At 40.9% G+C, this 25,868-nt stretch overlaps 2 protein-coding genes across 4 annotated transcripts in view; one reads left to right on the forward strand and one right to left on the reverse strand.

Moving 5' to 3' along the window:
* Positions 1–25,868, reverse strand: part of LOC111247040 (uncharacterized) — a 138,426-nt gene that overhangs the window by 21,911 nt on the left and 90,647 nt on the right. The window lies entirely within an intron of this gene.
* On the forward strand, positions 829–18,833 carry LOC111247044 (ras-related protein Rac1). Its single transcript, XM_022797574.2, has 4 exons — positions 829–1,480; positions 5,558–5,692; positions 12,277–12,434; positions 15,661–18,833. The coding sequence occupies exons 1-4, from the start codon at positions 1,435–1,437 to the stop codon at positions 15,901–15,903; spliced, it is 582 nt and encodes a 193-aa protein (XP_022653309.1). The 5' UTR covers positions 829–1,434; the 3' UTR covers positions 15,904–18,833.

Here is a 25,868-nt window from a genome sequence, read left to right on the forward strand (position 1 = left end):
ATTGAAGATGTGTCAATATTGAGCCTTTTTTGTCTTTCCCGGGCTGTTTTTTTGTTTTAGTAATATTCTGCAATTATCTGCATTCATCCGTAGGATTACCCAGAGATCTATAACATAATTCGCATATCTCGTTTAATTAAACATTCGTTCACTTTGCAATTTCCAAGAACCGTAAGTTCTCCTTGAACTATTTAAATTTTGTTATGTTCAGAAAAGTAAGTTTTGACCAGTAAAACCATACATGTAGATCTGGATCGATATCCTAACCTTAACTTTACGTCGTTCCAACAAACTGAATATTTGAAGCCAATTCTAACTATATTAACAACGGCAAAGTCTAATGAAAATGTTAATAATATAAATCACCTTGCTTAATGCCCAAGCTTAACTTTTCCTTCCCTTCCAGTCCTCCAAAATCCATCTCGCTATCGACAGTGTCCTTTCCATACGTTGGTTCTATGTCATCCCTCGTCTTTTGCGCTAGCCTCCCTTTTTTCACTGCATCTCGGTGCTTTTGTCTACGGTATTTCGTTGAGATGTTGAGCTCCGTCTGATCTCTGTCCTTCGTCTGAGTTTCTCTTCAGAGTTCCTCACCCACTTGCGTTCGAGTGGACGAGGTTCCGTTCTCAATAGCGCAATGCGCTTAATGGGTATCGGCTCGTTGCAGTACCTCATGCTTTACGGTCTGGTTGCCCATTCAACTGGCAGCGCAATTTCTCTCTTTGACTCGACCCTCTCCCACCCGCGACCAATCGCCCTACCCTAGGCAAGATCATCATCGTTACTTCGTAGGCGGGATGTCTTTTTAAGGATAACGACGCCATATTTTGTGTTGTGGTGACAAGTGGAGTGTGTGAGAGCAGACTGGCGGCACAAGCAGTCAGCTAGCTAGCTTTAGTCTGTTTATTGGCCTGGTGCTGACCAGTGTGCTTGGCTGCCAGTTGTCATAGTAGTTGTGGAGGTGTAATCGTGCGGCTGGCGGTGCTAAGGGAACGAGCGGGAATCGTGTGCCGTAGTGAGTGCAGGTTGCTGGAGTGCGCCTGGGGAGCGCCTGTGCTTGCCGCCGTCGTGGGCAGGTCCGTCCATCATTGTTCGGCCACCCACCTGGGCTCGACCTCACCGAGGCAAAGGCAGACCATTGTAGCTGTGCTACTGCTTTTGTTATTTATCATTATGACATTCAGCAACGAGTAATTATTGTTATCGTTTATGAGTGGCGCTAATGGTCGGCTTGTAGGTTCACAAAAGAAAGCAAAAGAACCCAACAAAAAGTGCGTTGTACTAGTGGTGCAAGACAGAACACAAACAACGGAATTTTAGTGGAAGGTGAAACAACCTTTAAAGGATACACATTCAGTTAGAAAGAGCGACGACCAATTCGGCCGGCATTTTGTCGAGCGCACCCTTCTGTCGTATCGGTCAAGTGCAAATCATATGATGCAGGCGATAAAGTGTGTCGTTGTCGGCGACGGAGCCGTTGGTAGGTACACCATACACAGCAAAAATTGACAAAACATTTGTTTTGCCTACGCGTGACCAAGTACACATAAGATCGTCTGTCTCTATAGAAAGCCTAGGTAGCTACCGTTACTTAGTGTTTGTCTACACAGCGGGAAGGACGACACTCAGAAAGCACAATGAGGGAGAGAAGTTAGTGCGTCGCCTTTATTCGAATTCGATGGAGCAGCAGCCATGTGGTTTGCTGATTGGTGTTAAGTTCGTGCGCCGATGTTATTGGTTCCTCAATAACTGGTATGGCGGTGGCGAAGAACTCACCGGCTTGTCGGCGCCTGGTCCTCTTCTGGTCTGCAGAATGCAGTAGATTTCGCTGATAGGGGGATTGATTGTTGACACTGAGAACAAAGATCCCGAGACCACATCACACCGGGTTAACCCAGTCCACGCTCCAAATTCGAATTGAATCCCCCTTTGCTATTCCGTCCTAGGACGAGCCGCGGCCGCCGCCGTGCTGCTGGTTTAAATCGATGTAAAACATTTTCTTCTGAATTTATAGGAGGTCTCGTATGATTTTACGAAAATACATACAGATTAAGCTTAGATTTCTCTTCTGAATCTGGTATGGATCAGTCTGCTTGCTCATATTAACTCAAATGTAAGGGAAATTGTGCTTTTCCGTGTGTTCGGTCATCGTAAAATCGAGTGTTTTACAGTAAGTGACAGTCGTAAGTCACTTAGGTTTCAGTAAAGGGTTAGTAAGATGGGTAAATGTAGAATGTGTGCGCGTAATTGTCAGTGGCAGCATTCTCTGTGTAACCTAACATAGCCCCAATGTTTTCAGTGATACCTATCGCCAGCTGAGAATGGCATTTGCAATTATGATGATAGTTGTCTTCCATTGTAAACAATGATACAATAGCGAAATAATTCGGTCGTTTCACAGTGAACCTATACCGCCGCAACAGCGTAAGAACGGACTGGTAAGAATGGTGAAGAATTAGGTAGAATGCTCGCCCAACCTTCAGTGTTCCTCTCGGACTTGCGACGTTTTGAATAGCTTATTGTTACTAGCTTGAGTTGAACGTTACGCCGGCTACAAGACTGTCGCATGTGCATACGTTTAATTCATCATATATAGGATATATTCTTAGATTCTTCTTCTTCTTAGGTGATCTTAATTGCTAGCATCTCTCAACTTCCTGCGATGTTGATGAACAGAATAAGAAGAGGACAAGCGTAAACACCATAAGAAAATTAGTTTTCGTTTCGTTATTCGATCATTTAGAAGTTATTGTGATGATATATATAGCCGTTTACTGCAGTGAAAGCATGAAATCGATATTATAAGATCTACACCCATTGACAAAGCTTGGTTATACACCGAATATAGGTCGCGTAAACATAACACAAGAATATTGCCCGAGAGAAGCTGCCGGCCACGTATTTAACTTCTGTTTAACTCTGTGTGATATTCGTGTTCCAGCTATTCTTGGGTGGAGTTGCACGAAGACCCATTTTACCCGAAATTTGTACTGCCTATAGCAGATAACTAGGTAATGTGTGCCGCCAACAATCAAATACACGTAGCAAATACTACAAGTCTGATCCTGCCTGTTATGAAACATGTAGTTATGAAGTAAACCCTACGGAAAATCATCTACTTCGTAATACCTTACATTGAAGAATCAACGATGTTATTATGGTTATTGACAACAGCATCGGTTCCTACTATATTGCCTTACGAAGTAAAAGCGTTCTTGTGAGTAAATAACTTACTGTAAATTTGGGTTTCTAACACACGTAGATTTGCAATTTGGCTTCCCTGCGTATTTTTCTCTTGCTGATCTGTCTGACGCAGGAAACTCATGAGTTAAATGGTTGTCTGCGTACTGGCGTACAACTCGATAGCTTATTGTTTGTGTAGTTTTTCGCAGTATCCCGCCATGAAATGGTTATCAGTGAGACATATACAACGCTAGAAGGACAGGAAGTGGCTGTCAAACAAGTGCCGTTGGCATTGCACTTGTGGGCTAGTGCATCTCGTAAAAATCGAAATCGAAAAAACATGGTCCAGAAGAGTGCTAATAAGAGATACAAGCTCCAACCATCTTTAGGTAAAAAACTTATCATGATCGTTGATGCAGTTTCATGGTTTTAATTGTTACTATTTAACTAGGGAGTGCAATCGGAAGATATATGAAATATTATTGAATCATCACTACACTTGTTACATAGGTGTTCACGTATGGTTTGTCACAGTGTCTGGTCTGTACGTCGTGAGACAAGGTTTTCGTCCAGATGGCGTTGGTTGCTGCTTCTTGGCCACTTTCTGTCAGGAACAGTTGCTCAAAATGTCAGTTATATCATTACAAGCCTTACACTGATAATGTTATGTAGCGTCATTGGTGTAATCGGCGGCAACTTTACCCTGAGGGACAGGGAGGCGTTGGAAGCTGTTTGCCTGGATGCCGTTTCCTTAGGAACTCCTGATCCACAGTGGTGTGACCACAGTTGTTGCGATGATATCAACACATTAGGGATGCAGTCGGCGATTCAAGGCACTAACAATAGTTCGTCTATAACTTCTGGTGTACATTTAATAGGCGACGGCAACAGGCCTTGTTATACACCACGGCTTGCTATGCATAAGAAGTGTCTTCGGGGACGCCCATCTGGCTGGGCAGTCAAATTGTGCCTTTTGAGGTTTCATTTTGGCAGAGTATCATTTAAGACCCTCATGCATGTTTCTTTTTTTTTTGGTTACGTTTTATAGAACAAACTTTTAAACTCAACGGAAGAGGTAGTGTAGGACCTCCTGGTGATTATCTTGGCGTTAATTAGTTAGTCTCAATACGGTGTCAATTAGAATAAAATATAGCTTTAATCTATTACAGCAGGAAACAGGGCGTATAACTATTATTAGAGGATATAGTCACGATGCCAGTGTAATTATACTTGCTGTCTATTATATTGACAATTCTTTTTTGGCAACAGAATGGGATGATTGTTCAGCTTATATATTGTCCAATGGCTGAATGGATGCCACGTACTTAGAATTCGAACGCTATTATAAAATCCTCCCAACAGAATAACAGAAACATGGTATGTATTGCATGAGAATTATGAACAGAAATGGCAAGATCACCAGTTCCAATCAAAACGAGAAGCACAGTCCATTACAAATACGGTTATGGGGAGAATAACTGGGGTCTAGTAGCGAGCCTGGCGATTAAAATATAGCAGGAGAAAACGTAAAGCCAAACCGTGTGGATTGTGTGTGCGCCAACGCATAGACCCTCATTTGGTGCGGCAATGTGGCAAGACTTTGGGCACATTGCGTTATCCGATTCTCTCACAAAAAATAATAATATCATTACTATAGATGAAGATCGTCTAACTAAACAGCTTAAGGTGGAAGACAAGCCCTTTTACGGTTAATCGCTATTTCTTTTTTTCTAAAACATAGCATTGATCCATCCGCGGACCCAGCAAAATTAACCTATAATCGACTGCGTTAATACATCCATACATATAATGCTAACTCCCGATATAAAAATATTGTCAAGGATAGAAATTTCAATGACTCCTTCCATTACATACGTAATCTTCATAGCGAACAGCTGGCAATGACATAGTATATCAGCGTGACAGCGAATCATTAAAAATAAGTATTGTACGACGCAAATAACGATTCCAATAGTGCAAACGGGATCATAATAAAAGAATAACAAAATTATTTTCGAATGCAAGAATCTGATTTGTTCGACATATTTTCCATTTGTAGTTTGTTAATAAAAATTTGACTCGTCTGAAGAACGATCGGCCTTATGAGACTACTACATGGATGGAAAGTGGTAATCTCATTTTGTTGCTACCAAGGGAATACGTAAGAAGATCATATCTATTGTCGTATGAGTGTCGTTGTGTCTGTCGACGTTACTATACTGCTGCTATTAATGATAATAAAATAATATATTTCATCATCAATACGGGATCCTTTTGCCAGTGTTTTAATAATAATTTAATAATTAACCACTATCTTTCTGTTTTGTATGAATACATGCCTAATAGTTTTCGAAATATATCGGTATTCTTTCAGGTAAGACGTGTCTTCTGATTTCCTACACCACGAATGCCTTCCCAGGCGAATACATACCTACGGTATTCGACAACTATTCTGCGAACGTGATGGTTGACGGGAAGCCCATTAATCTTGGACTCTGGGATACTGCTGGTAAGAATTCGGCCTTGTCGAACAAGCATCAAATTTTACGCGCGTTCGGAAGACATCAATTTATCGGTCAAACAGGCGCCAAGCGGAAGAAAGCCATGTATAACACATCGACAAACCTATCAAAAAACGTTGTAGTAAAAATATATCAAGCGACGCCAATTCTGCCAACGTCGACATGGCAGAATAAAATAATAGTAATGCAACTTAATAAAAACTCTAAGAAAAAGTTGACTGCAGTGACGTCTGATGTTTGTGAAAGCATGTGGGTGAAGATCACTCTGTCCATTGATTTGTTTTGTGTAATACTCAGTTCTAACCAATTTTATGCCCAGAATAGCTCTGACAATGGGCAATTCCAAATTATAGGCATATTGTTAGTAGCGGAGTAACGTGTGTACAAGGAAGGAAAGGGGGTGGAGGCAAAGCTTAGCCATAGCAAAGAGGATCATTTTATCTTTATGTACGTAGTGTATTCTATGGTGAGTATGATATAGCATTTTAACTAGAAATCCGACTACAAAAGAAACGTAAATCATAGTCACTTGTAATGAATGAAATCTTCGAACTATCCGATCTTTTGGCTTTTGAGTGATAAGCTCCCGCTCATGCGTATGTGCCCATATTGATATGTGGTACAAACCATGGGCGTAATCAGTAATATGTGCTTAACCTAATACATAGAACTGTTTGAACTATAGGTTCATTAATTTAGTAGTAATTGTGGATTGCCCATAACGACGAGACCTATTCTGATTTGAAATAAAAATCGCTTTAGAATGTTGACTTTAAACGATTTAAAATGGTTTATCTTGAACTGATACGAAAATACAATTAACATCGTATCGAAACGACACTCGCTAACTGCTTAATTCCAGTTTCATTCCAGCCAGCGACAAGAATTCCACTTGTTAATTTATCGTGTTTTTGTGACTGCGCTTCGGCTTATTAGTGTTATCGAGGAAGATGTTATTGTTAAACAGTGTTCACTCGAGAGCGCCGCTCTTTTAGATATCGCGTTACTTTTTCAGTAGTCTGTCCTTTACATTTTGTGTAATTATCTTCCTTCTGGGGATGGCAGGGACCAACGCCACATGACTGATGATGCTCACTATCACAGCACCAGCAATTGCTGTAGTATTTAGTCGCAGTGGCACCCGAACTGTGGCCGGCCATGAACACATACACACAGGCCGACCTGCAACGAATCTGCTCGAGGTTGCAGTAATCGATGATGTTGTTATTTCGTTCACACTGTCGCTGTTTCTCATCCGTGGCTTAGCCTGAATGATGTTTGGTTCTTTAGCAGCAGTTAGCTTGCCGGGTCTTGTCGCTTATTTGCCGTGTCGTATCGCCGCTGCTGGTTTCTCTGGTATCAACCACAGTATTGACTCCACTGAATAACACACCGGCTAAGCGTCTTCGTAGTCGCCACCGATGCAATTGCTGCCATTATCATGAGCGACTGTTCACGTTTGCTGTTTCATTATTGTGGGCGGAGCCGTCGCTACAACAGCTGGCGTGGTGGTTCACAATATTGCAGTCAACGCCAGCAACACCAACAACAACGGCAAGCTGATAATCGAGTACATGACGTTAATAACGGGATTGCTGCGCACTGCTGCTTTGTTGCGGTATGAGCACCGCAATTCGTCACTGGCTACAGTTGTATACAGCAGATCTAATAAGTCTTCGCCGTGCCAAAATATTACTATTGCACCATACGTCAGGTTGATTAATATTTACATAGATTTAGGCGTATGTGAAGTCCGAAACGTGTGTGTGTAAAACGCGCAACAGCAATGACGGGATTGATCGTCGTGTTGTGATTTAGAAAAGTAGTAAATCACAAACTTAGTAGTAATATGATGGCAGCTTGATGCTGTTAGACTGCGGTTATATGCCGAATTTTTATGCTTACTTACGTTTTATGCTTACTGATGAATGGTGCACCTCAATGGATTTGCAAGATATTTGTGGCTGCGGTTATGATATCATAAGTTGGTTGTTACTGATGGGTTAACCTACGTAGACTGTCGTCAAGTGAACATTTGTAGCACTGGACGATTGAAGAGCATATAACGGATAACCCCATAAGCCTGTCCTTCTAAAGTAAATGTCGCCGCAGATTAAAGTGTAGCTGTTATTCCACCAGTAGTCTAAACCCAGAGGGCGCCTCATAAAGCAGGAGTTAGGATTGAGGATAGAGCGGAGAGATTTCGACCGTTATGTTGTAATAATAAAAGTCTAAGAATATCCAGGCCAGGTCCTTGTGCTTAACCGGGCTGGAAAGCATTTGTATACGGCAGCCCGTAACTCAAGTGTGCTCACTAACACACGTCGACGCGTTTGAGAGGATGTTGCATTCTCTTCCTGTTATAATTCTTAAAACAACACACGCTCCTATTTGTGATTAAACAGATCCACCTTCTCCCTTTGTCCTGTCTGGCGCTTACCTTCTCACCAATCTAGTTAGGCGTGGCACTAGACGCGCTAGTTAGCTTTACGGGCACGTTGTTAGATATAGTGGCTACCCAACTGGCTGTAATAGTCACACTAGAGCAACGGTAATCCAACAATCCATGATTCGAGCTGCCTGTTTTATGTACATTTTATCTGTATATATGCCTGTTTTATGTGTACATTCGTTCATACGAGATAAGGTACACTTGTCTGGTACTAGTGCATTTGAGCTATTTCTTGATTTAATAATGGCATCATTACTGAGTCAATGTTGTGTGAAACGGAGTCATTTGACTTACAAATCAATCGAGCGAACTCGACCAGAATTAGTCGATAGTTCTCCTTAACGCTCCGCTAACAGTTAGCTTTTCTGTTGATCGAAGATTACTTCTATTCTCTTTGCTTGCTTGTCGTTTTTTTTCTATTGATATGGTTGACTTTTCATTCAAAATCGGTTTTCTCTGCCAGCTTACTATCAGCTTCCTATGGATTCTCGACAACGGGGATTCTTATAATGCTATTGCAGCGGTACATCGCTGACCAGGAGATTAGAACATTATTGTTTGACCGCATTATCATGTCAAGTAAAGTCGATTCGTTCGTATACTCAACTTACGTATGTAATATTAGTGTCGTTTTCGTGATTGTTTATATTATAATCTGCATGCCGTATTTATTGCAGCAGGCTAAGCTAAGCTAATAAAATGCAGCACGTGTAAACAGCAGTAAACCATCCATGAACCGCTAAGAAGCTCCGAAATAATCTACTTATGTTATATTTTATCTTTGCTATACACCACAACTATAGCAATACGCGCATGTGGTGCAAATTCAGTCCTTATAAAATAAGATCTGCAAAAAAAAAAATGTTTTTTAAGCAGACGCGGCCATATTGACCTTTGGACTTGGTTTCTGCTAGCCATTTGCCAGTAGCAACGGCAGTTGTGGGGCCCAACCCGATCAGAGTATGGTCTCTCTACAAGGAAGTAGACAGATGCCCGACTGACGAGCGTTCGAGGTACCATGGACGATATCGGCCTCTGTGCTATGCTAATACATGTAGTCGACGATTCTATGCTACTGCAAAGGCAGTGATACAGACGCCGACACTTGCAGCAGGCGCGATTGCGTTACGTCCGTGGTGTCTAAACGTTTGGTCCGTTAGACGTAGTCGATCTCGAAGATAAATGCTGAGAGTACTCGAATTGTACGGTTCTCGTCATAGCGGCAGCTGATCGCGTTAGACGTAGTATAGATTTCACCGTGTTAAACGCAACGAAGAGGCTGACCCAGCGAGTATATGATAGACCGATTGAGCTTACGTTGTACGGACACTGCGCGGGGTGTGTACAACGAATGAACGTGCCCTGTGATGAGTTTTTGGCTGAGGTCTCTAGTTTGCCTTCGTTATCACCACCGTCACCGCGGTGGGCAGTGCTATTGCGCTGCTGTTGCCACTGTAGTAACGGTGGCAGCTAAGACTACCTGTTGAGAGTTGCTCGTAAGTTGAGGGAAGCTACTGCTGTGGTTTCCGTTGCTGAATGCACATATGGAGAGACGCCGAGTGACGAGGTCATCAGCAAGGACGGCGCCGCCAAACAAACAAAAGCTTAGCGCCATAAATGTATATTGCGGGGGAAGCGGCCTCTGCTGATGCCATTACCTCTAGCGGTAAGCGTAGTATTGGCAGCGGCCAACGAATAAGCAAATAGACACGTTTAAGGGCATGTTTGACGACGTTGAATAACCGCAGTTGCAAGCAATTGCATTGGAACTAACTTGGCTCAGCGTTCGGCTCGATTCAAAGAAGCTGGACGTGTACAACTATAATGTTCGACAGCGATAATACTGACCAACGAAGAGTATACCGTTTATCACACATTGAAGAAATGACAAAGCACATATATTTGCAATATTTGCTTTGTTGAACATAGCGTATATGTATGTATATATATATTAGTTACACGGAGCTTAGCTAGTTATGGTGCTATTTTTGGCTGCGAGAAGGTATTATAGCATCAATCGGAACCTCTCGTATTATCTTATGACTGTTTTCATTCCCAATAATGTACAGGCTGTAACATGAAATCGTTGCTCATTCGACTCGACACTCAGATCTTAAATCAATTTTGTTTGATGACTACTTATGGCATCATTGATACATTATGCAACATGAAACTTGATGACCAAGGCTCAAATCTGTTCGGAAAAAATATATAAATGAGTGCTATTAGTCATGGTTACGCGGTCGATATGATATAAAGCTCATTTGTTCGCCATTTTCCCAAGTTAATATATAAAAATATTAAGATATGGTTGATTTAACTGGCAGCTTCTGCGAAACAAATGCTTAGAATATATTGCTGGATTTGATAGGTAATGGGTATGAATCGATTAGCCTTGATTGTCTAAGACGCAGACCTATATTGCTGCAATAAGACTAGTCGCGGATGGCCGGGAAATCGTGGCCTGGGAATGAATGTACTGTATATTCGACAGCATGAATGTGCATGTAGACTACTATGTCGAAATTTCTGCTTCACGGATACGTTATAGAAAACGATTACAGTATAACATATCTTTTATGGTCCAGCAGGACTTAAACTTGTAAGGTTTTTCGTAACGTAGAAATGCGCTTCATAAAAAATAAACACTGAGTGTGTAATGTGTCACATTTTACCAGTTACATTGTGAACCGATTTATTTCCCTACTTAGTTTTTATTGATTGCTCTATCGTATCGCTATATTTTGACTGGTTTCACTCACACTGTAATAGCACGATTGATCGATAAGGACATAATCTTATAAATTCAATACTCTTATTCTAATCGAGCCATCGAGCTCATGTCAAGTGTGATTCAGTTGGATAAACTTAATAGAATATATCGTGTATAAAGCCTTATATTGAATGTACACTGTGCTACAAGACATATGAACGATAAATATGTCCAACTTAGTTGATATCATATTGGAACAGGTGTAGAATTTAAAATAAGTGAAAACTACGAGAATCGACAGACAACACGAGAAGTATATACTCCCATTTCTTAATGAAACAGCAATATACAGACGCGTCATATACGAATGAAGACGCTTTTGTTACGGGCTTTATCTAATGGCATCAGTAATAACCTTTTATTAGTTCATACCATCTGTCTATTTCACCCATGCATACACACTTTCGTAATAACAGCAAAATGCCGCGTTATTTGGCATTCCCACTGTTATTATTAGCATTGGCGGCAGTGTTCTAACAGCGGTAGCCATCTTCACTGCTTTACATATATGCAATATGGGGTCATCTTTCTACCCACCCGTTCGACTTGTCCTCCCTCTACGCTCTGTGCGTGTACATCTCTCATGTATTGCATACGATATTATTTATCTCATGAGTGATGGCGACAAAGACGACGCTTTCGGTTTGTTTTGCTTCGTAGCTTGACGTAAACATTGGTTAAGCACTTGGCAATAATCTAGTCAGAGTGAAATCATCAGTCTATAACGTCTTCGTTTTGCTATTACGTTGTAGAAATGGATTACCCTAGGAACGTTAAGAATAAAGTATTACAGGACACGAAAAAGCAGGGCATAATATACAGTCCTATGTTAGCTAATTGTGTTATACTATTATAGTTCTTACCAATTTTTTGGAACTGCACATTAAAACCTTAACTTGGTTTGTCTATGTGAATGGATGATATTTATATCAGAATGATATTAAGGCAGCCACGACAATATTGGTAATACACACCCTAACAAGAGTAACCATTTAATACAATTGTAGCAGCACGTCTTATTGTCGTCTTGACATTATTGATTTTCTAGCGCTAGAGAAACTGAAATCATATAAATCAGTAGGCAGGACGTTTGCCCCATGCTGAGCAAATGCTACTTCCGGTGGCTGTTGTTTAGAGGGTATTTCCGTCTTGAGAGTGCTGTTGCCCGGAGTGCTGCATATTTTGTTGGAAACAGTTTTACATTGTCTTCTGTAATAGCAATGATATGTTCAGAAGTGGGGCTGTACTGCAGAATATTCAGCATAGTGTCGGGATCTGTTTGGAGCAATTAGATGCATGCTCATTAGAATAAAATCTGTTACTAAGTCTGAGTATTCTCATTTCAGGTCAGGAAGACTACGATCGACTACGCCCCCTATCATACCCGCAGACAGATGTGTTCCTTATCTGCTTCTCACTAGTTAATCCCGCATCGTTCGAAAACGTCCGTGCAAAATGGTACCCAGAAGTCAGCCATCATGGTCCTAATACACCGATCATTCTTGTAAGTATCGTTGTATATAAATGAATTCTAGGGTTGTATAGTAAAGTTTTTTGCACTGCAATTGATCGTTGTAATGAACAATTTGCCATTTCGAAAGCGTGCGCAACCGGTTGTGAAATACCTACAATTATCGATGAAGTTGGTTACAGCTTAAAACCGATGTACTATAAGCAGCTGACACCCACTTTAAGTTTTTAAAGGTACATTAAATTACAGTAATTCAGAAGATTTCGATTTCCGTGAAACGCTGTCCACAATTCAAATCTAACGGCACGTCTTAACGCTTATTTGGGAGGTTTGATCGTTATAGGCACCTATGTGTATTGTTACTGATATGTCAAGTACAGCTGACAAAGGATATCACATTAGGACATATTTTCCTATTGTTCTGTGCTACTTCTACTGCGTGACTGTGTCAAATCGCGCCTTTATCTAACGTGTTGAGTCACAGTCGCCGCTAGTGCTTCTGCCACTGCACTGTGGCTGCTGTAACAGTGTGTGCTCCAATATTAATCTACACCAGTAATATTACAAATCCGTCAACCACCCAAATTACCCGGAACGATGGCCTTTACCTAGAACCCCACTGAAGTGAAAAGGGAACTGAAAAGGCTGATCCCCCCCCTAACAGCCATGGCCATACTGGCCATCTTGTCCCTGTCAGGCCTGAGCTATCCATAGAAAGTCCATGAATGAGACAACTATCTGTGGCAGACTAGTTGTGTCTGGTAACGAGAGTTGGCTTATCGCATCATATGTTTTAAATTGGTATCACATAGCGACTGGATTGCCTATAAGTCGAGCGCGGGCAACCATTGTTCCGGAATGCGCAGTGGCCTGGGAATAAATGCTGCGTGTTCACACGAATCAGTTGAGAAACATCCGCTGTACTTCGCGTGTGTTGACAAGTATGTATTTCATACTAATGCAAATCGTACGGATCAACTTCAATCATTATTTGTTCGAAGCGTGGCCTATCTATAGCAAGCCTTCTTGTTATCCTACTACTATTATTATGTCTAACTAATAGGAGCGTACAAAGTAAATGATAACCGAGCGGCGGTGTTATTTGCGGATTTAGCCTAGATCCAAATGTAATATTTTGGACTGCTCTCACACTCGGAACACTACTTTGGCAACGTGTGAAAATCCGCTTAGAACAATGAGGTAAAAAAGGACAAAGCGATCATGTTTGTATCGATGGCGCCCAACCTGATCGATACTTCACTCGTGTTAGTATTGATCGATGTCGATTTGTAGAGTATGACGCAGTGTGCACAACCAGTTTGCCGATTTTAACCTTAAGTTTAACCTAAAGAAGAGGGAATGTTCTTCACATGAGTGAACACCACTGGGGTGTGTCAAACGGTCTTATAACTGACTGTGGATGCTAAGAGCCTCGAGCCGCCACACCACTACGTAAACCTGTGAACTTCCTTTCTTAACAAATGCTGTTGAGTTAAGTACCAGAATATTAATTCAGCCGACATTAATCAACTTGTCAGAGCTGTAACCGGAATTGAGATATTTAGCTCATCGTGACTGCGGCTTTTCTAGAAGCCTCAACACTATAGAAGTTGCGTCTTGGGTAAGGTCAACCCATGAATGTATTTACTCATTTCTCATTATTTAGTAGAACAACGCAGTCTTCGGTTGTCGAGAGGCTTGCGTAGTTCATTAAAAAATCGATTCAGTCTGCTTTTAGCCACTAGCAGTTAGCGTGACGCTGACTAGTCAGAGTGAATTTTTTTTGTCTGCTTTACTTCAGACTGGAACAGATGACTCAAATCAGTCACCAATCTGTTAATGGCTTTGGAAAACGAGCTACAGCCCCAAGACAAAATTCTGACCAGTTAATAATAGTTTTTAAAAGGAATCCACCTATTCTTGGGTCAGGAATTTTTGTCGGATTCCGAACCTATTACATTTATTGTAATATCCTGTTCATGTGATGATATCTTTAAAAAAACTATTTTAAAAGGTCTCTCTGTGCTTCCATCTCAATATGCACATGGCAATTAAAAGTTATTTCTGCTAATCCTGGGCTTGGATAATATTCACTTTTATCCAATATCTAGGTTTCTTTTGATTAGACCCATTCGATTGTTTACAGTTAGCACCAAGTATCTATTGCAGTTATAGTCTCAGTCCAGTATTACCACTAATAGCAGTTCAAACGTAGGACAGTGACCCCCGTCTAATTGTGAAACTGATCAAGGACTCAAGAACCCGCTCAGTGCCGACCAACAAGTAAGCAGTCGACTCCAGCTGGTCTGATATTTAAACACCAGACTTGCTAGTCGACGGTTAGGATATGTGTTGCCTGGCTGTCTGCCGTTTAGAAGGAAGTTGGCAACGAAACAGAAATTATGATACCGGGAGAAGTAATGTTTTTGAAACGAAGCTATTGATGTTAACGTTTCAGTTAACAAGGACGACGAACCGTAGAGCAGGAGCACAACAAGCTAGATACTGCCCTTTACTACGACGTATTATATTCTGTACTGCTGCTTGGAGTAGGTTGGCCAGCCAACGTTTTAGAACTTGCCTGTTTGGTAACAACTAATTGGAAAGAATAAAATTGGTTACGGCGGCAGCAGCAGCAGACCGTGGCAGGAGTAAGTATCATGTTGAAACAGGCCGTGCTGGTATTTTCTTGATACAATCTTACGTCTCATGAATCATGTGGCTGTCACAAGTTGCACTATGATGCATTACGATGGACGACACGCTGGCCATTGGTGCTTCTCCGGCTGCTAGTTTTGTTATTGCTAGCAAACAGGTCAACAGGCATTCGCGCGGCGAATGATCGTGCGCTGGCTGAAACCATTGCGGTGTGCGGGGCCAATCATCTTCGTTCATCTCCGCGACGGTACGATGACATGTTTCTGCGACGAAAACGATGAAATCGTTGTCCTAATAGGTGCAAAGCGGTTCGCTGAGGAGGCCGAAAGAGTTCCAGATAAATAAGCTTGAGATATCTATACGGATCTATTATTAGTAGGTAACGGACTTAATTAGTTATTTGAGTGCACTGATAGAGTTGTTTTGTGTCATGTGTTATTAATTAATATTAGCGTTAGTGCCAGTTAGATGAAAATATGACAGGTAGCACAATAATTTGGAGTATATTCATATTATATAAATAACGTGTGTTTATTATATGTCATAACTGTTTTAGTAAAATCACCATATTTTTTGTTGTTGTTATCTATGTTGTCTTCAGGTGGGAACCAAGCTTGATCTTCGAGACGACAAAGACACATTGGAAAAGTTGCGGGACCGTAAACTCGCTCCGATCACGTACCCGCAGGGTCTCGGAATGGCCAAAGAGATCACAGCTGTCAAGTATCTCGAGTGTTCTGCTCTGACTCAAAAGGGCCTGAAGAACGTGTTCGATGAAGCTATCCGAGCCGTACTCTGCCCGCCTTATAAGCCGACGAAGAAAAGGAAGTGCGTGATTCTCTAGAACAAACGCCATCTTTTACTCCAGGACAAATTTCAACGTACTGTCGAACAGCAGATAAACAAAGGAGTGAATGTTCTATAACATTAACAAGAACTTCTTGCTGGCCATCGCGACAGTCCGTCGTTTACGGAGTGGGAGGCTTCACATCTTCAGCAAAGCAGCAGCAGCAGCAGCGGCAAAATGTGACGGCGGATATTTCGAAAACAACAATAGTGACAATAATAACTTTAACAACTATTATACAATAATTTCAAGATGCGCATCAATCTGTAATAGAAAGAGCAATAAATATTGCGATTGTTGCTCCATGTATAACCATGTATAATCAGCCATTTGTTGCGGCAAATAACGCAATTTGCACATCATCATCACACTTTATTTTAAGATTAAGGTGCAAATGAACAGGCATGCAGAAGCTTATACTTATCCATTTCAAGTTATTGGCAGCGCTTCAATCGACAACGAACGGCTTATTTTTTGCCTGTAAACCTGATACGAAGCCGGCGATCTGAGTGATCGTTGCCAGAAGCACAACGAATTAAAACCATCAGCAAGCTATCAGGTTATCAAGTTTACTAATTCTACCTGTATTTCTTGAAGAACGTATGTGCATATATATAATTGAACCAACTTCTGCATGTTTGTGCTTCCGTTTTTCTCTCCTGCTATCAACAACAAAAAATGAGATTCCCAGGAGGAAAGTAGTTAGCGTCCAGCAGCCTCGTAACTGACCCCTATTCTTCTCAAACGCGGTTTGGCAAAGTTGAATTTAGCTGCTCCGCAAATGCACACGGTTTCTGTATTACCTGAACGACTAGTACGGTTGTCGCCGAAGAATACGATGGTGATCTAGAGAGAGTTCCACTTCCACAGCTTATTAGAGCACAAACATGGCAGAAGAATTGTAGACATATGGATCGTGGAAAGGGTTGTAAACGATGGCATTGTTTTTTCAATATTAACTCAAACGACAACACGGAGAGCAGAATGAGAAGGGGAAAGATTACCCATCTGCTTATCCTTAAGTCTACTGCCACAGGGTATGTGGAAGTGTTGTAAGCAGGAGAAAGATGGATCGATGCCGGCTAAAAGGAGACTTGTTGCTGCGTGTTGCTACCTCAACAATGGATTTCAGTCGTCAGCACGACATGATTCTAATAACAATTACTATAACGACCACTTTTATTATTCCTTGCATCATTGGTGTGTAGGAGAGAACAGGCAATGTAAACGGCACGTAAAGACTAGATGACTGACTATCGAGCATAACAGGATGACACTTTAGAAACGCTCGTAGGGCTAAAATGGAGTACAAGTGGGGCGAGAGAGGGCTTATAAAAAAAAAAAAGGGTTAGACTAGAAATAAATGAGTTAAGTAATATATATTTAATTAAAGTGGACGACTAAGTAAGGAGAAGCGAAAATGTTTGACGATTGAGTGGTTGCGATACGAAAAAAGAAGCGATTAAGCGAGCGACTTGAATGAAAGAGATAGAGTCATAATAAAGGGCAAAAAAAACGCTAAAATTTTGTAGGTGGTGCTGTTATTATTGATGACGAAACGATGACTCCGTGCTACGGAAACAAAGAAAATAAACAATCGGAAATGATTATAATGCTGATAACGACGATTACGGGATGAGCAATTATATATGATAATAGAATCAGAAGGAATAGAATTAAAAAAATAATGACAGATTAATTAAATGCGATCGAAAATGGCGGTAGTTGTATTGGGGAAACCAACTGCCAGAGTCGGCCGGGTCAATGTTGGCTGTATGTTTTGACGTGGTAGACTCGAATCCCAAATTGTGGAAATGCTATATAAAATAAGCAACCACGGCTAAAGAAGATCGTATCCCGATGACATACATATATTAGTGCAAAGCATAAAAAATCGAGCATGTAAAGTGTAGTTCGCCTGAAGTGGCATTGCTCGACCATTAGAAACAAAAAAAAAAGAAAAAACACGAAGAAATCTGTAAGACGACCCAGAGTTATTACCACAACTACTTTTTTTTTGTTTGATTGTGAAATGCTAATGATAACAATAACACTGAAGACTAAAATAAAATATAACTGTTCGAAATTCTATAATACGGGTTGGTTGACCATAGACGACGATAAAAAAAAAGGGGAGAAAGAACAGAGTTTTTACAAAGGCAAATAGAACTTGAACACCCAAGAGTTGGTCTCTGCTTAAACAAAAGCATGCCGAGGAATGATAGAAACTTTAGTGGCCTATCTAGGAAAACGCGTTTTCAGGGTACTTCTGATTTGCCATCTGTGCATAAGGTGTCATAAACTGAACATCAGAGGGATATATGAAAGCAAACGTTACTGATTTGGAGTTGGTGATGCATAAAACGCAGCCGCTACGCAGCGGTTTAACCGACGAAACGTTTATACATTGCACTGCTAAAATACGCACGGGGGATGGGGCGGGGTGGTAAGGATAAAAAGATAAGGTATTAAAGTTGAGTGGATAATGGAGCCCATATGCGATGTAAGCCAAGAACGAATTACAAGTTCCCACGACTGTCTCGCGAAAATAGGACGGTATGCGTGCGCCCGGAAAAAGCAGCCTTCGTCCACGGCTTTAGGTGAGGACAGTACACAAGAGGAAACGATGCATGGTCGTGACAAGTTATAGCGACGAGTACCAGCGTGAGGACGAGGTGATCAGTTGGAGACGAAGAAAATATGTGCGCGACGCAAGGGGGACAAGCCAACTGTAATATTCCGCTTACGCCTTGATCCTGGCTGATGAATAATAAATAACAATAATGATTGTGGGATGATGAACCCGAGAGACGAAATGTTAGCTTATCTTTTCACATGTAACATACTAAATGATAATAAAAACAAGATGAAGACAATAACAAATGAAAATAAAATGATGATGATTATTATTGAACTCGTTTTTTGAATCGAACAGTGTCTTGATCAATAGGTAGATGTCTCTAGTTGATACATGCTAAAGCACTAGAGCTAAAGAGAATCACTCTATGAGCACAACGAGCGTATTCACTAGAAACCGTAAACTACGTAGAGAAAGGTTGTATTCTAGATAAAGTGCCTGCCTGCCCGTGTCTTCCAGCTGTTATATTTCGTAGTACTCTGTGCATATCCATAGAATAAAATAGATAAGTATATAGTAGCTATTTTAGGGTAGCTCAAAATGAAAACTTTTCACCAACAACAATAGCAAATGATGATTTTATCTAATGCTTTTAGAGAAATCTTTGGGCATATCTAACATGGTAGAAAGGTATCTCAAGGAAATTACGTGATGCTAATAATGAAAATGGCATCATTGATTCCATTTAGCTTTAACGATTGGTGTTTCCTACGTTTTAGACTCCTATTAGAAACAAGATCATGTAGCTCTGAGAAAGGATGGCCAATCGTCGTCAGCTCAGCGGATTTGTTATAGCATACACAAGTTTGACGATTTGAATCAAAGCGCCATATGTAGAACTGATCACACATAAGCACAGTAGCGCCTAGATACGTTTCGTCTTCTAGACTAAAGAATCCTACGTCTTTTCCTTTTAAACAAAACCCCCATTAGTTTATGTATTCTAAGTGAACTTTATCAGATAGAGCGAAAATACAAGAACACCTAGACGGCACAACAAAATATAGGTTCAGTTAGCTAACAGTTCACTTTAGAATATTAAAAATAAAAAAAAAAAGTAAAAAAACGTTATTAGTGCGAGTATGTTATATTTATCATAGTTAGAATAGAACCAAGCCTTTAGGGGGTAATAGTAGAAATGGATCTTCATCAAAAGCCGCTGGAAACACGGAATCCATTCATATGAAATAGCCATGAGCCGCACGGGTATCAAGCACACAAGGATTTGTTGAACGGATAATAATAGAAAAAAGGATGACGGAAGCTTAATTTAGCATTTGATCTTGTCCTACGTATGGTATGGCCAAAGCTGATATTCATTCTGCAGACATGCTTATGTTGCGGTATTGGTTAGGGCCTCGATTCACCTCTGTCCTAGAAGTCGTCTAAAAGTACTGTAGCAAACAGTAAGAACCACAATAGAGTATGCCCGTGTAATATTCCTAGCTAAATTAATTTATCAGATACTGCACCATTCGAATATGTGAAACTTTTCATGGGATAGTTTCGTCGAAGCCTAACTATGCTCAGCTGTGAGCTATAGACCTGAATAGACTGAGGCGTGACGTAATGTGCAGGATGGACGAAAGTAAAATGACTTACTCCATGTATTTAGTCCACTTCTCTAGAATATTTAGGCAGAAGCATAGGAAAAAGGGTGTGTCGAACAATAGCTGGCAGTTTTTGCTGCGTCTTGTATGCGCACCCGGAAATAGAACCGAAAACTAGTGTCCTAGCTGATCGTTCAGCACTCTTTCAAAGAGTCAGAAAAAAAGAAGAAAAAGTCACTAGTCGCCGGCTTGCGCACATCTGTTCAAAGCATTTAGCTTTAAACATGGCGAATGATAACGCTATGTTAGCCGAACGCTTTCGTCCCTTTGCAACTTAGCATCCATTCAATTGTAGGAGGTGTATACGTTACCCCACATGTATTCAAATGCTTTGAGTTTTACTCTTAATAGCCCTGTTAGCTGTTGCTTCATTTAGCGTACCGAAATTGCCCAGTGTCTAACCTAACCCCTCTAACGTGTTGCTAAGTTAAACAGTCAAGCACTAATACCTAACATGTATCCGTGTATTTGTAGGAATGGCATATAGATTAAACAAACTTGTTCGGTTTGTAGTGCGTTTATAGCTCTTTGACTTTACGTGATATTAATTACGAATTAGCGCTTGCTATTTTCGATCGTATTCTTTTAGCCCAGCCTAAATTGCTTCAGGTTTTTAGTTAGTTTCCTTCTCTCCCGTCTGAGCGCATAAAACAGTAGCATCAGGCACAACAGATCCGGACGAGCGGCAAACTGATTGAAACTTGCTACCCCAATCAGCAGAAACCTAGGTACTGGCAAAGCTTCATTGTCATTTACAGTTCATGCTTGTATAACGCGCAAAAAAGTTTTCCTCGTGGGTTTCATACGGTTTATGTAGCTATCAATTGCCCAATGCAACACAAATATGATTTTTATCTCGCCCATTAAGCAACGAAACAATATATTAAAATAGAGTACTAAAAATTTGCAATAGTTTTTGTCCAGTGCTAATCTTTATTTCGAATTGCGCATTTTTCGGAGCGACCAGTGAGCTTTCAAGGCACCGCGTCACCGGTGTATTTCTATTCCTGTTTGTTAAATACGCGTCTACTATTTTTCATTCAGTCTCATTTTGCCCTGCAGCCAAAGACGACACGAACAGATAGAGCAGAAAGAAACTAATAGAAGCAAACTCAGCTTGGCTTAGCCTTCTTATTAATATGAGCAATTTGAATTAAGTCACAGGGTCGACTATTCGGTCTGTGAGTGTCAAATGTATACGCTGCAACCAAATGCAGACAAAATGAGACTGAATTAAGAAATCAACTTAGTTAGTCACTAAGAACTGCTAGTTATTTTTTCGGCATTTCTCAAGTTAGGAGATTTTCTTTTATGGCGGCGGCGGCGGATCCGCCTGCACGCAGAAGCATTCAGAGGAAGCACTCTGTTACGAAGAAATGCCTTTTTATAGCTTACTTAGAAAAGGCAAGCGTTACAGCGAAAAAAGACGGTTATTACGCCAAGCAATCGTCGTAAATACTCTGTGAGCTTGGATATCCTTGGACCGCTGGCAGAAGTCAATGACTCACCGGACCGACTTGCTGAACATCTATTGCTAGGTGCTAGAAGGTATCTGTAAAGTCTTTATTCAAATCTTAGCCCATCGCTGACATTCACCGTTTACGTCAAGCTGACTACGAGACTAAAACGTTTCATATTCATAGCCATTGAGCGAGTTTATAGGAATGTCATGGGTACACATCACCAAACATAACGTTACTGGAGCAGTGTTGATGAAGCGTAATAAGTTGAATCTAAGCTACCGCGCACGTAAGGGTAGACGGCGCGTTATTGCAGTGTGCTTGACGCATCGCATATCTGTAAATGCTTATTCTAACGATACCTTTACATTTAATGCAATTAGAAAGCGAAACAGAATGTAAATTTCGGTCAGCGCGTTTGGTTTACGAATATCCTTTCGTGAAAAGAAAAGTTCTGACCATTGTGTGCCATAAGCGTAAGTTTAAACGCCATTCGTACTACTATAAGGTGAAAGCTGTCCTAGCAGGAAGCTCGTGTTTAGAACAGTCCGATGTGTCGCTCAAATCGAATTAAGAAGCCCGAAAAATCCAGTCAGCAGCGCTAGCAGCAGTTTTTTACGCATTGTTCTTGGGGGCACTGCGTATCCGGCAGTAGCAGAGGAACGCTGGCACTCTAAACTCTTTCTTCTGATCAGTGAACTGCAGTTGAGCCAGCATGACAAACAACTAGCAAGCGTGCCTGTCAATACAGCCGGAAAGCAAAACATATAAAATATTTCGAGAGCATTGAAATTCACGAACTAGATCCTAGTGTGCGCGAATCATAGTTCCGATTAACATTTAATGTAATATTTTATACGTTTACGTAAATGTGAACACTGTCATGTTACGGGTGCTATATCTTATGCAAGCCAAATGAAAATTAGCCAACTTATTACAAAACCGTTCAAGGTCCGAGGTCTAAACAATAACAGTGACGCCAATAATGTTGCCATGCTCAACGTTTATATAATGAGAACGCAGCCTTGAGATCTGATAAGGTAAATGCTTTCATTGTGCATGCTAGTCTATAAAACTGACGTATGCCCGTAGATGTTTACAAATGTTTGCTTATCTTGATCAAATTTCCCCGCCAAAATTTTCGTTCAAATCAGCTCATAGGATTACATATTTCTACTAGGTCATAAATTTCAACTAGATCAAGTATCGTTGTACCTCTTTAAACTCGGATTTTATGTCTCGTCGAATTTCCATCTTACTTACTCGCAAAACTTGGGCGTCCGTCCTATTCCGTGCCCCTTTTCGTAACATGTGCATTTTTTTTTCTCCTGAGATGATCCTGTGAAGGTTGTCGGGTTCGTTATGTTTAACAGTTCACGCGACCAGACGACACAAGATCTTAGATCGGAACGGCTTAGAGCAAACTGTATTCAACCGACCTGAAGGCTGAACCGATGTTCCAACGGCACGAGAAACTAGTTATTTTTGCAGACTCTGCATTCTGAGAATACGTCTGTCACAATCTAAACACAACGCTGAGCATATGTACATGTACAATGTGGGGTAAAAGCCGCTTGACAGTTTCAAAGTATATATATGTAGACGAGCAGATTTTCATCGCTCGGACCGCGTTGCTTGGTGTCGAAGAGCAAACCCCCTGTTCTAACAAATGATTGAAGGATATGCAATGCCAAGTATTGTTTCATTAATTACGGATTATGATGATGATGATTCGACGTTGCCTTCTAACGTTAGCTTCTTTCTAGGGAGCAATTCTTAACGAAGTGATTGCGTGATTGAACGTTTGTTTAAATTATCAAATTTTTTTTGCCAAAGTTCTATCCCCGATCAAGTCGAGGAGTTCTCGTCCAACGGAAGGCAACCTATACATATCAATAGAGTATCGGGTATATTTGATGAAACCGTATTTACTACTTTTAAAAACTTACGCCTTTATATTTGTAATCCACACGGGCAGTCAGACAGGAAATCTGCTTTGGCTTGCGCAGAGCTGCTGGTACCTTGCGTACTCGTGCTATGACCAATGTCATTGCTACACTTGAATAGATACATCTTAATTGCAGTCCAGCGTCTACGTGTAGTTAAGGTGGAATTACTGTTGGTTGCATGGATTTCAGACACAAAGCGGGCGAATAGCATATGCCATAGTGACAGCAGAAATCTAAGTATCAGATATTTCCAGCATCCGACAAAACACAAGGCGTCGTCCGTAACCTTTAATTAATAAAAAATAAAGGATGGCCGGTCCATATTGCTAACTTTCGTGGACATGTCATAGCCACTGATTACCTAACGACCCGGTGGCGGTAGATTGATACAATCCACGTGCTAATAGCACACCGAACCTCAAATACAATGTCGAAATGTGAGCTTGATGCCGCTCCGTACATAATCCATGAGACTAAACGATAGGCCAAGTTATATCGTATTCCACCTTGTTCCAAGAAGTCATTAATGGAAAGACGAGCCATTTTAGTCTCAGCTAGCGAGGCCAATCGTTATATAGAACTGGTACACAACTGGTGGTGGGCATTAGGGAAACAACAGAACCGTCATCGTGAGCTACTGAAATGATGTCGACTTCACTACTTAATTGTTTAACCATTCCCTATGCCCGACCAGCTTTCTGTTGTATATACATGAAGAGCTCAGCTATACTTGCGATCGCTTATAGGGCGTACGTATTTGGCGACTCTATATAATATTCACTGAAGAATCTTTTTGTTTGGCAAAACTCGGCATGCATAATAGGCAGTCAAGCAGATCGACCAGCTGGGCTGTATGAACGGTTTTTCCAGAACACAGCATTAGTCACGCTTAGCTGTTTTTTTAATGCTGAGTTCATTGGGTAGGAAGCGCAACAAATTACATAGAACTCAGTAGTATTTTCAACCTCTATGTTTCGAGCGTTACGCGAGATATCGCCCTTAGGCATCGCATCAGATTGCTGGCTTCCATGAAATGAACCGTGTGTCGATGCCCGGATTCGAACCCAGGCCAAAACGTGTCCCCTACCAAAACAGTTGAATAAGTTATCCACTATGCTTTCACGAGGACTCGTGGGTTGCATCTAAAATCAAACATAGATACAGATAGTAATAGAGGGATATCTGTTCCCCTAATCCCGATAACTATCCCATATCTGTACGATACGGTGGAGAAGAACGAGTTGTTAAGGACTTGCTGTAGATCTGATTAGATAACGTCCGTCTTTGATTAAATTCCAATAAGGAAAATCAAATGTGCGATTGATTAGAACGAGATTAAATTCTATCTAATTTATATTAGCATTTGCTAGGCTATGGAGATGTACAGCTGCAAGAAACCACACAAGTTTTAGGCCGTTCTTTTTGTTGAAGTTCACACGCTATAGTTAAAAATATGGGACATGACGAGAACGACTTCCTATAGGCAAAAAGCACTTCGATAAAGACAGACTCCATAAGCTGAAACCTGATATTTTAACCAGGATAAAAAACGCGGGCGCTGGAAGTCCACTGTTACATTGATCGATCATAGTGTCAACTAGTAATCGACGTAAAATTTTATAGGCGTAACTTCATTGCTCATTACATGCGTAGGCGAGATCCTCACACGTTGTTTCATCTCAAACTGCGGCTGTAACAAGCAACGACGGGAAGATATCTTCTTTGACACGTTTGTTTCTGTTGCCCACATGGATGATTGTTACGTAGCTAGGTATGCTACTAACATTGGTGCTCTATAATCAGTAGAACCTATTCCTTCTCATCTATCTATACTTTTTCGCGTATTTAGTGTTTTTTTGTTTTCTCAAAGCAGCACAGAAACCATTACGGTCTATTACGCTCTATTACGGTCGCCTACGCCATCTTATGAACATCGTGTTCTACAGCATTTAGCTTACATTACTAAAGACAAGTACGAATCCAAGGTGCTTATCGTACACCCCATACTTATTCAAGCTTAACAATTTCCAGTTAGTCTAATGTGTTAGGTCATAACATAAGTAATATCATTATCTCCTCAAACGTTCCGTTTTCCTTTTATTTATTTACTTATTTTTATCCACTGTCTATTTAGTTCTACGCCATTCAAATGCGGTCGTACTTTATATACATATACATATACATGTATATATAGGACTCCTCTCGCTTAGTAAACGGACTCTAAAGGTAAGTTCACGCTTCAAAGGAAATATTCCGTGTGTAAAAAAAGGTGTCTCTTTGACAACCACGTTGCCTTTTAACGGCT

The sequence above is a fragment of the Varroa destructor genome, unplaced genomic scaffold, assembly GCF_002443255.2.
Source record: "Varroa destructor unplaced genomic scaffold, Vdes_3.0 BEIS01000003.1, whole genome shotgun sequence".
Classification (NCBI taxonomy): Eukaryota; Metazoa; Arthropoda; class Arachnida; order Mesostigmata; family Varroidae; genus Varroa; species Varroa destructor.